Source organism: Cebus imitator, unplaced genomic scaffold (genome assembly GCF_001604975.1).
Source record: "Cebus imitator isolate Cc_AM_T3 unplaced genomic scaffold, Cebus_imitator-1.0 Scaffold51, whole genome shotgun sequence".
Taxonomy (NCBI): Eukaryota; Metazoa; Chordata; class Mammalia; order Primates; family Cebidae; genus Cebus; species Cebus imitator.
The window spans coordinates 7,624,533-7,638,381 of NW_016107366.1; the positions used below are offsets into that span (position 1 = coordinate 7,624,533).

The 13,849-nt window shown below is 45.7% G+C and overlaps 1 protein-coding gene across 1 annotated transcript in view; it reads left to right on the top strand.

Annotated features, from left to right (window-relative positions):
- The window catches only part of GABBR2 (gamma-aminobutyric acid type B receptor subunit 2), a 429,129-nt gene that overhangs the window by 298,525 nt on the left and 116,755 nt on the right, over nt 1–13,849 (top strand). Inside the window, exon 8 of the mRNA XM_017527825.2 lies at nt 5,348–5,408. Coding sequence (XP_017383314.1) covers nt 5,348–5,408 — 61 coding nt within the window. The remainder of the gene's footprint in view (nt 1–5,347; nt 5,409–13,849) is intronic.

Consider the following 13,849-nt stretch of genomic DNA (forward strand, 5'->3'; position numbering starts at 1 on the left):
AATAACAGTTACTCTTTACAATCAGTTACCTCTTACTGTGCACCATCCCTGGCTGTTCTCATTTCATAATTATCTTCTTTAATTCTCAGAAACAATCCTGAGAAATTTGCATTGTTCTTACTGTTTTTCAAGTAGAAGAACTGATGCTCAGACATGCTCAGTGACCGTCCGAGCTCACACGGATGGCAGCATTTACTCTTGTTGGCCGATGCCAAAACCCAGGTTTTTGTCCATATGTTATCTGCTACATTCTTAAGATTTCGCTGAAAAAGAAAATGCAGCTTTATGGCTCCCAATTAAACCTGAACTGTTAGTTTGGATTGACTTTTATGAAACAGACTGCTTTCTTTGACATTAGCAACATCTCTTTCAGGGGGAAAAAAATTCTTATAAATTATCCACTTGGAACTTTTCCTCCATGTTTTATTTGTATTCCAAATCTGTTCTGGGGTCATTCTTATAAACTTCTCGGAAGTTAGAGTCCATTATCAATCAGCATCCAGTGGAGAAAACAGAAACCACTTCAGGCTTCTCAGAGGGAGATTTCATATGGGGAACTAGTTACAACTTTTTTGGAGGGGATGGTGGAGGAAAACAAGTAGATGCTGTTACTGCAGATACAATTCTCCGGAAAATTGCCATGCCCCTCAGGCAGAAAGAACTGAAAGGATGGTGTTGCCATTGCCCCTGAAATGCCTGAAGTGGTTTCTATTTTCTTGACTGGATGCTGATTGATAACAGACCTAACTTCCAAGGAATTTATAAAACTGACCACAGAGCAGATTTGGAATACAAATGAAATAATGGAGGGAAAGCCCGGGCACAGGCCTCCAAGGCTCCTGCTGCTGTTGTTTATGCTACTTTTGGGACCCATCTCTGGCCACTGAGCACACAGCCAAGGGCCCCCACACTCCAAAAGTTCAGGAATCAGAAGCTACTGGACCCTACAGACACCTGCAGTCACTTATAGCTCCCCTTGCTGCAACCAGAGCAAAGGAAAAAAATAACGCTTTCCCCTCATGCATGCTTCTGCGTTCTTTCTAGTCTCCCATAACTGCTTCTCATCAGCACACCCTAAATGGAAACCAGCTGGCAGGGGATTCTGGGAAATGTTTCGGGGCTTCCAGTCCCTGCCACACAGAGAGTGTAGAAGATTGAGTGTGAACTGTGAGTCACCAGACAGGTATCAGCCACCACCTCGGCCAGAGTTACCAAACTCCCTTGCCTTAGAATTTAACTCATCACATGGATTGATCTGAATTAATGTGATGATTCTCAGTTACAGCACTGGAACTGCACAAGAAGGAAGTTTAAGGAGAGTCATGACATTTATCTCTACATAAAGACCACATGTGCAGGGAGAAGCACAACCTTTGTGGGAGGGAAACCAAAAAAAGAAAAAATCCCCGCGGAGCTGGGGTGTCATAACCAAAGCTGGCCTGGCTCTCCTGGCTGAACCACAGACCACGATGGCTCTGAAACCATCTAGTGGTGGCATTGCCTCATCTGTTCCCACCCTACCCTGTTGCTCAGTTCCTTCAGGTGATAAGAAAGAACCAGCCCCAGGGACCTTTGATGACAGGGTGTCTGAGACTGGGTTACCCAGGAAACAGGCTCTGAGACAAAGATTTGCATATGGGAAGTTCATCAAGAAATGTTTTCAGGAACAGAAGCTGGAAGGGAGGAAGCCAAGCAGTGCTGGGCTGCAGGAGGTCAGAATGTGATGCGGTTGCAATCATGAGCTCAGCCCATCCCAGGGGACCTCTGCATGCCATGGTTCTCGACTGTCCCAAATTGAGGCAGAGACACTAGATCCATGAAACTTCACACTAACCGTTAGCTGCAGGCTGCCCCCAGGGAGGGGGCATAACCTGAACTAACACAGCTCTAAGTGGGTGCAAGGCATCCCAAGAGCAGCCAGATGCTGGCAGCTGGGAAAGAGGGGCTGCATCCTGAGCGAGGTGTCTGGGCACACCCCTGGCACCAACCACACAGGATAAGAGGAGTAGAATGGAAGACAGGCACTGCTCAGGGCACAGTGCTCAGCTGCATTTGCCACACACTCTGAGCCGGGGAGGGACCGAGTTCTGCCACCAGCCTCTCTGAAGCCACCATCGCCTCACACCTGGATTACTGAGCCAGAGCCTCCAGAGCTCTGCTTCCACATTTGCCACGTGACCATCCATTCTCTACCCCAGAGCGAGTGAGATCTTTTCCAGCCTGAAATCATATCACAGGCTGCTCCGCTTCACCTCCCCACCCTCATGGCTGTTCATTGCATTTAGAGTCATGTCCAGACCCTTTGTCATGGTCTCTGGGTGGATTGTGACCTGGCCCCTGTCCACCTATACATCTGCCACCACCCTGCCTCCCTCACTGCGCTCTGGTCATTCTGGCCCTTTCTGTTCCTTGAACATTCCAAGCTCTTCCCCACCTGAGGGCCTTTGCCCTGGCTTTTCCCTCTGGCTGGAGTATTTCCTGCTTTCCAGATAGGTCTCAGCTCTTATATAACATCTTGAGTGGAGTCTTCCCTAACTATCCAACTAAAGCAGCTCCCCTAGTAAATTTGCTGGGTGTAATGATGTGTGTGCCTGTAATCCCAGGCTGAGGCAGGAGGATCACCTGAGCCCAGGAGGTGGAGGCTACAGTAAGCCGAGATCGGACCACTGCACTCCAATGTGAGCGACAGAGCGAGACCCTGTTTCAAAAAAATTAAAAAGTGGCTTCCCTCTCTCATCACCCTTTTGATCGTCCTCACAGCACTCACCACTAACTGAAATTTCTTAATCATTTGTGGACTTGTTTCTGCTCTCCCTCCTAATCAAATAGAAAGCTCTCCAAGAGCAGGCGTCGGTCCCTAGAAGGGTGTTTGGCAAGCAGTAGGTAAATATTTTTGGAATGTTGTAAACTGACCGCCTTTTAATTTGGGGGACACCTGTTGGGTAGAATTTCTTGAGAACCACCTGACTGGCCTGTGGCCTCCCTCATGCCCAGTCTTGTCAAGGCCACCTTGGCTGGCACAGTGGTTCCTTGTCCTATACCCTGAGTGGTGATACTCAGGGTAACAGGGTTAGTTTCGTCAGTCAAACCCAACAGATGCCATGGTAACCCTAACACAGACCCTCAACATTGCCAGTTACACATCTGTCTCCATCAGCACTTGGTCACTCCCGTCACAAAAGCCTTCCCCTTTCTCCCCTCGGTAGGCAGAACGCCCAGTGGCTCTTGTAGCTTGGGAAGTCAGTCATTTGGGCGCTGACGATTCTGGGAGGTGAAGACATTGTGGCTGGGGGCCCAGTGGTTTCCCCTTTGCCAGCTGGAATCACATGAGAGTTGAAACTCCTGCCCAAGGACTGGAAAGCTCTCTGGTGCTTAACAGCTTTTGATTTCAGCTCCCTGCTATTAAACGTGTTTAAATAACAATTACTACTGCCATTTGCTGAGCACCTGTCCTATACCATGACCTGTGCTTGGTACATAATTCAGAGATGTTCTGGAACTTGCCTGAGACGGGACTGAACGTAGTTTGTGAGACACAGACGCTGGCCTACTTCCACTGTACCACCTGAGAAATTAAGGAGATGGGAGGAGTTCCTGTTAGTAACAAATAGTTATTTTTAGTAAACTAAAGTATGATGGATCTTACCTCAAAGATGGACTAGTTTTGTTCACAAAGTAAAGGGCGGCTCTTCTCACCCCCACTCCCGCATCATTCCATGGAAGCTTTGAATACCATTCCATACGCTTTGCAATTTCACTAATAAAGAGTATGCAGAATTTGTGCACATTTTAAATCTGGACACCTTTGGAATTCTTCAAAGCTTGGCAGGAGATTGGTAAATTAGATCTGCATCTCATCAGACAAAAAAAAAATTTCTCCTTCTGAACAACCTTTCCCACCCAGGCAAAGTGGTCCATTTACATAAAAGTGATCCTTTTAGAAGGTGTTCTGTGATTTTCAGTTGTCCCTAGAAATAAAAATCACAGCTCCTGTCTCACCTTGGTTGAAGTGTTTTCACACTCCACGGAGTTGCTTACCATCACCTGCATATAGAATTCGGTGGGTGTTCATTTCAAACTGATACTACTCACAGCTGTCTTCAGGATTTCAAAAAGGTGTCAAAGTGGCCTTGAAGGTGTTTCTCATTCTAAGAACAGGTTGATTGAGCCCCCTTTATTCTGGAAGCTGCAGGGCTTCAGTCTTTAGGTTTCTGCCTAAGGAAAAATGCTTCCTGGGGCTTTCTCCCTAGACTTCAGTGGCACTCAGAGTATTATCTGTGCTGTTGCCTGATGATACAAGAGCGTAACAGTGAGGGAAAAGCAGGATACCTTTAAAATCACCTCTTTTCCTAATTTCACAATAATAGACAGGAAGAAACTTATTTCTGGATCAAGGGCAACATGCTACAGTGAAATAGCATAGACATTAAAATCAAACCTGCTTTGAATCCCAGCGGCCTCACTTACAATGACCTTGTGTGAAGTTCATAACCTCTCTCAGTTTCAATTTCTTGATCTGCAAAATGGGGGTCATCCCCTTATCACTTACGTTTGTCATAAAGATTCAGTGATACAGTATGTGTCAATTTCCTCGTATAGTTGCAGAATTTTAGGTGGACCATAAATCGGAAAGAAGAGATGACATCTGCTCTTTAAATTCTTGGGTTTTTTAGCCAAGCATTTGGAAACTAGCAGGGCAGATGCAAAAGATGACGCTATGTTTAGCACCCAGGGTCCCTAATGAGGGGCGCTCAGCTGCCTGTGACACCAGTCAGGTCTTGCTGGCTCAAGAAGCTTAGTTTTTCTCTGCACCATAGCTCAGTTATAATTGGGACTGACGTCACCATTCAGGAAAAACTTAGAAAAACATTCTCTGTTCCTAATGAGAAATACCAACAGACCTCTAGCACCCTTCTGGTCCTCAAGCCAAACAGACTCAGCAACACCCCACATCTTTGTAGGTGGGGCACAGGGAGCAGAGTCCGGCCTGGGCCCCAAGGGCCTCACCTTTGCTGTCATCTTTCCAGCATCCCAGAAGACTTCATCCTAATTATAGCACAGGACACGTGGGTATTTAATAAATAGTCATGGTGATCATGATGATGCTTATCTTGGCTCCAATTCACATGTGTTAGTTCCATTATTGATTTTGTGCTCCTCAAATTAACCAGATAAAGTCACAACCAATTTAAAAACAATTAGTTTGATTTTCATCTGTGGTCCAGCGGGAATCTATTTTTCCTCCAGTGTTAATAATCTCATTGTACAGTTAATGAATTGCTGTGAGATCAGTCGCGTTTGGGCTAATGTGGCATTTCTCTTTTATTCTTGTTTGTTTTGCTTTTAGGGTCAAGTTGTGTTCCGGAATGGGGAGAGAATGGGGACCATTAAATTTACTCAATTTCAAGGTAGGTATTTTGATGTTTATTCTTTCTAGCTGATAAAATTTAGATTCGGGGATGTTGTTTTATGCAATATAATACATCAAAAGGAATGCAAGTATGATGTTCCAGATAAAGGAAAGCGGAGCCAATTGAAAACACTTCTCTGTGAAAACATTAGTTTCAACCTATTTAGAATATTTTTTCTCAGCTGCATCACCGTCAGCCCTCCACCTCCATGGGTTCCACGTCTGTTGATTCAACCAACTGAAGACTGAAAATATTCAGGAAAAAAAATGGATGATTGTGTCTGTACCAAACATGTACAGACTTTTTTTTTTCTTGTCATTATTCCCTAAACAATCAAGTATAACAACTATTGACATTGTGTTATGCATTATAAGAAACCTAGAGATGATTTACCCTGTATGGGAGGATGTGTGTAGTTGATAGGCAAATACTACCCCATTTTATATCAGGGATTTGGTCATTGGGGGATTTTGGTATCCTCAAGGGATCCTAGAACCAATCCCCCATGGATCCTTAGGGATAATCGCACTTCCCTGACCTATTCTGTCTTCCCACATGACTCTAAAAGGCTTATAAAATTATGGGTGGTAGGGGTTAAGTTAGTATTAGTATTCTGAGGATCTTTGCATTGTTGTGGGGGTTTCGGTGTTTTTTGTAGAGAAAGGGTCTCACTATGTTGCCCTGGCTGGAGTGCAGTGCTATCCACAGATGCGTTCATAGCATACTGCAGCCTTGAACTCCTGGGCCCAAGCAGTCCTCCCACCTCAGCCTCCTGAGTTGCTGGGACTACACACATGCACCAGTGCACCCAGCTGTTTTTGGTTTTGATTACAGAAATGTTCAAACAGACTCTAAAGTAGAGAGAATAGCATAATGAACCCCCATGTGCCCAATACCCCGTTTCAAGCATTATCAACATTTTGCCAATCTTCTTTCATCTTTACTCACCCCATCCCCCCTTTTTTTTGCTGTAGTGTTTTAAAGCAGCTCCTAGACATGATCTCATCTCATTCTATAAATACTTTGGTATGCATTTCTTCTGGATAAGGACTTTTTAAAAATATAACCACCGTATTATTATCACACCTAAAACATTTAACAATTCTTAATATCTTTTAATTCCCCAGTCTGTGTGGATCCTCGGATCATCTCAAAGATGTCTTCACAGATGATTTGTTGGAAAAGCCACACAAAGTCCACCCATTGCATCTGCTTAAAGTGTCTCTTTAGTCTCTTTCATCTATTATAACCCCGCGCTTTTTACAGACCATTTAGTTTTTGAAGAAACCGGGTCATGTGTTGAAATTTTCTGTGGCTGTCAGAGGGGCTTCAGAAACCATCCAGAGCAACTTCTCTGTGTGATGAGGAAGAAACAGGTACAGAGAGGGGCGGTATGAGGAGCGTCCGTGAGGAACGGGGCTGGGCATTCCTTGAGGCAGGCCAGTGCGGCCATTAGCGGGGTGATTAGCCAAAACGACTAGAAGAACCTCTCATCGATACCATGATCTTCAGCAGCCGAGTGTTTCTGGAAAACCCAGAAACAAGAGCGGTGCCTGCTGTGCCCACTCACTTTGAGCAGATCCCAGCACCATCCAGGGGAAAGCAAGATATTAAAGTGAGTTATTCAGATCCATTCAGACAAATCCCACCAGGATTCAGATCAATCAGGAGAGGTGTTCTTCAGCGCTATCGCTCTGTAATGCATTCTTGTAGACCTACCCATTCGTCTTTCTGTGGCAGGTAATTGAAACGCATGTCAGCTCTCTGGTGTGCACAAAAGATGTAATTTTAGGCAAACGTAATTATTTTCCCATTTGTTAAGTTTTACTTCTTCATTGGTTGAACAAAGTAAGCATCTTGGCAAAGATCCTTACTTTTTTTTTTTTTTTTTTTTGAGTGATTGCAACTAAATTCTCTTGTCTCATTTCCAGTTCTCAAAATTATATCATACTAAGGGAGCATTTTGTAAAATAAGGATTGGCTTATGACAGCTACCAGTGCATGCCGGTTGTATTGCCTTTTTTTATATGTTAGGTTTAAACACCAAGTCCGGTGATTATTTCGGCAGATCTGGATTTATAAGGAAGGCAGTCGAGCAAACAGCAGTTCAGAGCTGGCGCTTTGTGGGTCAGCCTGCCTGAGCTCCAGTCACTTACTTGCTGTAGAATATCAGCCAAGAAACTTCACCTCTATAAGGCTTGATTGTCCTCATCTGTAAAATAGGAGTATAATCATATGTACCTTCATAGAATATGGGAAAACCTAAATGAGAAAGTGTGTGTATATATAACTATGCATTCAATATATTTATATATATACAGTGTATTTTTTTCTCAGCAAGTAAGTAGTGATTATGATTAGCACCCTGTCAACATTATGACACCTTTTGGGGGCAAATTCAGGTTTCCCTGGAGTGTTGAAACCTCCTAGCTGCTTTTTTGTCTGCCATTTACCCCCAGTAGCAGCTCCCTACACTTCCCTGTATAGGAAGTGATACAGGGCAGAGCCTTAGCGATGATCTCATTCTACCACTTCATGGTATAAATGGGGAAACTGAGGCATGGGAAGAGTCATGTCCCCCAGGGACACACAGTTGGCTAGTGGCAGAGCTGGGACTGGAATTCAGCCTGCTCTTCTGCACAGTCCCACGGACACCCAGGCCCTAGTATGCTCCCCTTGCCCTCTCTGCATTTGTGTCCACCTTTTCTTGAGGGTCACAGCTGGGCCTTCAACAAAGGCCAGATGCTCCTGTTTACATGATTTTTTTTTTTGAGATAGAGTCTCACCCTGTTGCCCAGGCTGTGTACAGTGGCACGATCTTGGCTCACTGCAACCTACGCCTTCCGGGTTCAAGCAATTCTGCATCAGCTTCCCAAGTAGCTGGGACTATAGGTGTGTGCCACCATGCCTGGCTAATTTTCGTATTTTTAGTAGAGACAGAGTTTCACCATATCGGCCAGGCTGATCTCGAACTCCTGACCTCATGATCCGCCTGCCTCAGCCTCCCAAAGTGCTGGGATTACAGGCATGAGCCACCTTACCGGGCCGACATGTTTTTTAAACAGACATTGAACCAATAGAGGGACCTTGTGCTATTTTAGGACTGAAGTGAGCTACCAGAATGCGGGAGCATGTACATATCAACACAACAGTTGGTTTTCCAAATGTAATGGGTTTCAGAGATGCCTTATCTACCAGGATGGATTATTGAGCAAGCTGTCCAAGCTGGAAGGGTTCCTGGTTCTCAGTTCATTGGGGCAAGACAGAGAAAAGAATTTGCCTGGGGCTGACCACAACTCCTTGTGAGACTGTGAGTTCATCCCTTCTCTTCTGCAGATCCATGCTTCTCCCTCCCCTTAAGAGGGGGCTGGTACTGACTGTGTCTTCTCGAGCCTTCCAGGAACTTGGTGGGCCTGCCGCCAATCCTGAGGTTACCAGCTCCTAAAATGCCTCATACCAGTGACCTTGCAAAAGGTTCTTGGCATGGGGTTACCATGATGTTTTCAGCTGTGCCCTTCATGCCCTCTATGTCCTGTCTGTTTCTCTCTTCCTCTTCTCTTATTTGGAGAGGACAGTGGAGCAGTGGGTCTCCTGGCAGAGCTGACTCACAAACAGCTGGCCTCTCAGCCAGCCCAGCAGTGGAGGCTCCCTTTCCAGGGTCTAGCATGCTCCTAGGCTCACCCCAGACTCCCACAAATGCTTGCTAACAGGACCTTGCAAATGGGGCGCAACATACCCTCCCTCTGAAGACCTTTCGAGACAGTTTTTTGGCCTCTCTTTTACACAAAGTTCTTGGTGCCTTCTAAACCCTTTTACCTATAGTAGAAGTATTAAGTTGCTCTGCTCATTCCTTGCAAAACTAAGACACACAGTATTTGGAAATGGGAGGCAGCTTTGGGAAGAGGACTGAAAGGGGAGCCAGAACATCATGGTGCATTCACACTTCTTTATTCTAGTGCTATCTGCTTGGTATCCACAGTGCCTGGCACATAGTAGGTCCCCAGTAAAAACTTATTGAATTAATTTGGGTGCAAAAGACCAGGCTCCAAGTCCTCGCTCTGAAGCTTGCCAGCAGTGTGATCCTGGGCGAGTCACTTTATCTTCCTGAGCCTCAATTTCCTCCTCTGGGAAATGGGACAACACCAGTGCCAGCCCTGCCTGCCTCCTGGGGCTGTAGTGAGGACCAGTGAGATGGTGCTCTATGAACTCTCAAGCCCCGGGAAGCTGTAGTCACGTTGCTAGCGTGCTGCCTGGCTCCTGGCAGGCTGGTGAGAATGTGGACTGCATTGGAACCCCAAGCTGGAGGTGTGCGGCTTGTGGAAATTTAACAACATGTTGATTTCCTCCTGCTTTTCAGCGACTTCATTCAAGGCAGAATGTCTGGCAAATAGCAATTAGCCTTAACAACAGAACTGGGGACTGAAGCCAGTTCACAACAACAATGGTGGCCATTGTTGTTCCAGGCTAAAGAAACTCTTCTTCTTTTCGTTAATATTTTTTTAACAAACTTGGGCATGCTGGATAAACAGAATTCTTCTAAAATAATGTGCCAGCACTAGCCCTAGTCCCTCTTGAAACTGACACATTTGAATCCAGGGAAGGTTTCAGTGCCACAAAAATCATGTTCCTCAGCTGCACTTCCCTCCATTCACTCAGTTTTCCAGGGCTCCCAATCCCCCTGCCTCCCTGCAAGACCATCCTAGAGGGTAGGCATGGCCAGTGCCCTCAGGATAAGCCTAACAGCATCTTACCCAGAGCATCTGCAACTCTTGGCCTGTGTGATGAGCCGTACAGGGAGTTACCGCTTCCAGGAGCAGCCCTGTGTCAGTGCTGGATGAGAGGAGAGGATAAATACCCCAGTATCCTTTCCCCTGGGGTGAGGCAACTGCCAGGTGTGTTTGACTCTTTTCCCAGAGCTCCCACAGTGGGACTGAGCATCAGTTGCCCACAAAGAAGCCTGCTCACTCATGCACCTTGTCCTGGCTCCCTTCACTGTCTCACTTCCCCACACCACTAACAGTGCATTCTAGGGTCACCTCCCAAATAAACTGCATGCCTTCTTCCCCTCCTCTCAGGCAGGCGCTCTTCTTAGGGAGCCACTCTTGGCTGTAGGTAAGGCAGGTATTAGCATCCTGGTGGGCACACACTTCAGGCCTGAACCCCTTTCTACTCCCCAGGTTCCATGCTCCTCCCCAATGCCATGGCTGATTTTCACTACACCACATGTTGATGAGGATGAATACTAGAGAATTGGCTTTTTTCCCCTTAAGAGAAAAAAAAGCATCCATGTTACTGCCGGAGTCTAAACATGGCTCAGAATTTGCAGCAGGGAAGGAAGTTGAGTGAAGCCATGATTAGAGCTTTGTGTGTGCCGTTCTTAGAGAAAACTCAGCATCTGCCGCTCCAACTCACCGACCCTGCCTTCATTAGGCCTATTTGTAAGAATCTCGGGGAATGATAATGTGCTTGAATTTCACACTGCTTCTCTGCAACATAAAGGGCTCAGGCTTTGGAGTTTTATATTTTGGCACCTGATTTGAAGGGAAAGGGTCTTCCTTCGCTCCAACAACATAATTGTCATTCAGAACGTACCTAGTGAAAGAGAGACTTGTCCTTCCCTTTTGCAGGCATTAATTACCATTTGGTCTTCAGGGTAACAGATACCGGTGTATTCAGTGCGTATTTCCTGAGCGTCTGCCAGGCGCTTTACCAAGTCCTCTGGGGAAAACCAAGTTGAATAAGATACAGTCCCCGAACCTCCAGGGCTTCATAATCTCTCTGGCCGAATGCCAGTGCCTATGAAAGCAGGAAGATGTTTCCCAGAACCTACTAGAATACTTTCAGGGCTCATTTGACCCTAGTTTGAGACTCTCGAGGCTGATTTTTAATAACCTTTTCCTCTGTCAAGGTCTATAATTGTAGCTCACCTCACCAAGTCATAGATCTGGAAAGGCCATTTCGTCAGACTGTCACTCAACTTGATATAATTAAGAAAGGAGTCATAGTCCATAATCCTGCAGGATATACCAGCAGGGTTGTTGACCAGCAGGAACCAAAGGACACACGGGAATGTGGACTCTTTTCCAGCCTGTCCCTAGCCTTGACACCTCCCAGCCCTCATGTTCCAGGATTTACCTTTCAGGGAGCCTAAGAAATGGCTCAAAAGACAGCATGCTTTACAGAGTCTAGGTTTCATTGAGCCATAGACTCTCTATGTTGAAGGGAGCCCTGACTCTCCTATACAACATTCCCACTGCTTGAATGCCTCCAGTGATGGGGAACTCATTTCCTCTCATGAGGAAAGTATATAGGCTTGAAGCAGACATGCCTGATCATTGGCAGACAGGCAAAGAAGCTTAGTCTCTTTGAGCCTTCATTTCAGTTAAAAATAAGTAAATAAGCCTGGGTGCGGTGGCTCATGCCTGTAATCCCAGCACTTTGGGAGGCCAAGGTGGGCGGATCATGAGGTCAAGAGATCAAGACCATCCTGGGCAACATAGTGAAACCCCATCTCTACTAAAATACAAAAATTAGCGGGCATGGTGGCACGTGCCTATAATCCCAGCTACTTGGGAGGCTGAGGCAGGAGAATCACTTGAATCAGTGAGCCAAGATCGTACCACTGCACTCCAGCCTGGAGACAGAGAGAGACTCCATCTCAAACAAATAAATACATTTTTAAAATAAAAAAAAGTAAATAAATAAAAGATGATCATTTTCCTTGCCTTGAGAGTGACTGTGAGAACACAATGATGTGAGGCTATGATGTTCCTGTCTCGGTGACGGGCACAGAGAAGGGTCATAACAACTGTTGGCTTCCTTCTCCTTTCTTGGGCACTGTTAACAGTGACTCCAGATTCACAACCTGCCTCCAGGAATTTCTTGAGAAAAATGCAGTGTCACTTCTTTAGGACACAATTCACATGCCTCATTTCATGGGCCATCATTGTCATTGGTCCCTGAAATTCCCTCTTGTGTGTCCATTTATTCCCTTTAATTCCCTCATTTGTTCCCATATCCTACTCCTACTCCCCCCCTGGAAAGGCAAGCACCCCATATTGTGTTTGTATGTGTGCTTGCAAGATACGTGTTGCTATTGACATCGTGTTGCTGGCTTAGTTATATTTTCTGTTCTGTTTTGTTTTTCCCACTCAGCACTCTGTTTCTAAAGATGCCTCCATAGTCCTTGGTGTGCCTCTAGTCACGGCTCCTCCCTGCTCCCTGCAGGAGCCATGGTGGAGTGAAGCCATCACTTCACCCATCCAGGCCCCTGGGATGGACACCCACATGACTTTCAACTCAGCCTCACAAATAATGAACGTCATTATACATGTCCCCTTATGGATCCAACTGGGAATTTCCTTAGGACAGATTTCCAAGAGCAGAATTGTTAAGCCAGAAGCTGTGTGCACATTGAATATGCCCCACATCTGCCAGGTTGCTCCTCAGAATGGCCATGCCCATATCCATGCCCACTGGCAAAGGATTCCTTTGTCCCTACCCACCATGCACATTTGGTCTTTCCTGGATCCCTCATTTTTTTGACAGTCTAAAAATATAAAGTAGTATAATATTGTGACTTTAAGTATCATTTCTCTGATTCCTAATGAGTTTGGACATTTATTTCTGTGCTTATTAGCACATTTGTTGATTGTCTGTTCTGATCCTTTGACCTTAAAAAAAAAAAAGACAGGGTCTCCTCTGTTGCCTGGGGTGAAGTACATATGATTATAACTCACTGCAGCCTTGAACTCCCAGGTTTAACCAATCCTCCCACTTCAGCCGCCCAAGTAGCTGGGACTACAGGCATGCACCACCATGCCTGGATAACTTTTTTTTTGTATGAAACAGTCTCGCTCTGCCGTCCAGGCTGGAGTGCAGTGGCACAATATTGGCTCACTGCAACCTCTGCCTCCCAAGTTCAAGAGATTCTTCTGCCTCAGCCTCCAGAGTAGCTGGGACTACAGGCACGTGCCACCATGCCTAGCTAATTTTTGCATTTTTAGTAGAAACGTATTACCATATTAACCAGACTGGTGTTGAACTCCTGACCTCGTGATCCACCCGCGTCAGCCTCCCAAAGTGCTGGGATTACAGATGTGAGTCACTGCGCCCAGCCTAACTTTTTTTTCCCCCATAGAGATGGAGTCTTGCTATGTTGCTTAAGCAGGTCTCAAACTTGTGGGCTGAAGTGGTACTCCAGCTGTCTCAGCCTCCCAAAGTGCTGGGATTACAGGTGTGAGCCACCACACCTAACCCTTTGGCCATTTTTATTTTGACATTTCTTTTCTTGTTGGTCTGCAGGAGTTCCTAATGTAATCTAGATATCAATCCCTATTGGCTTTCGGCTTTGCAAGTATCTTCTCCCATTCTGTCACTTGACTATAAACTAACTTCAAGTCCAAGTTCCTAATTTTGGTGGAGATAAACCCTTTTGT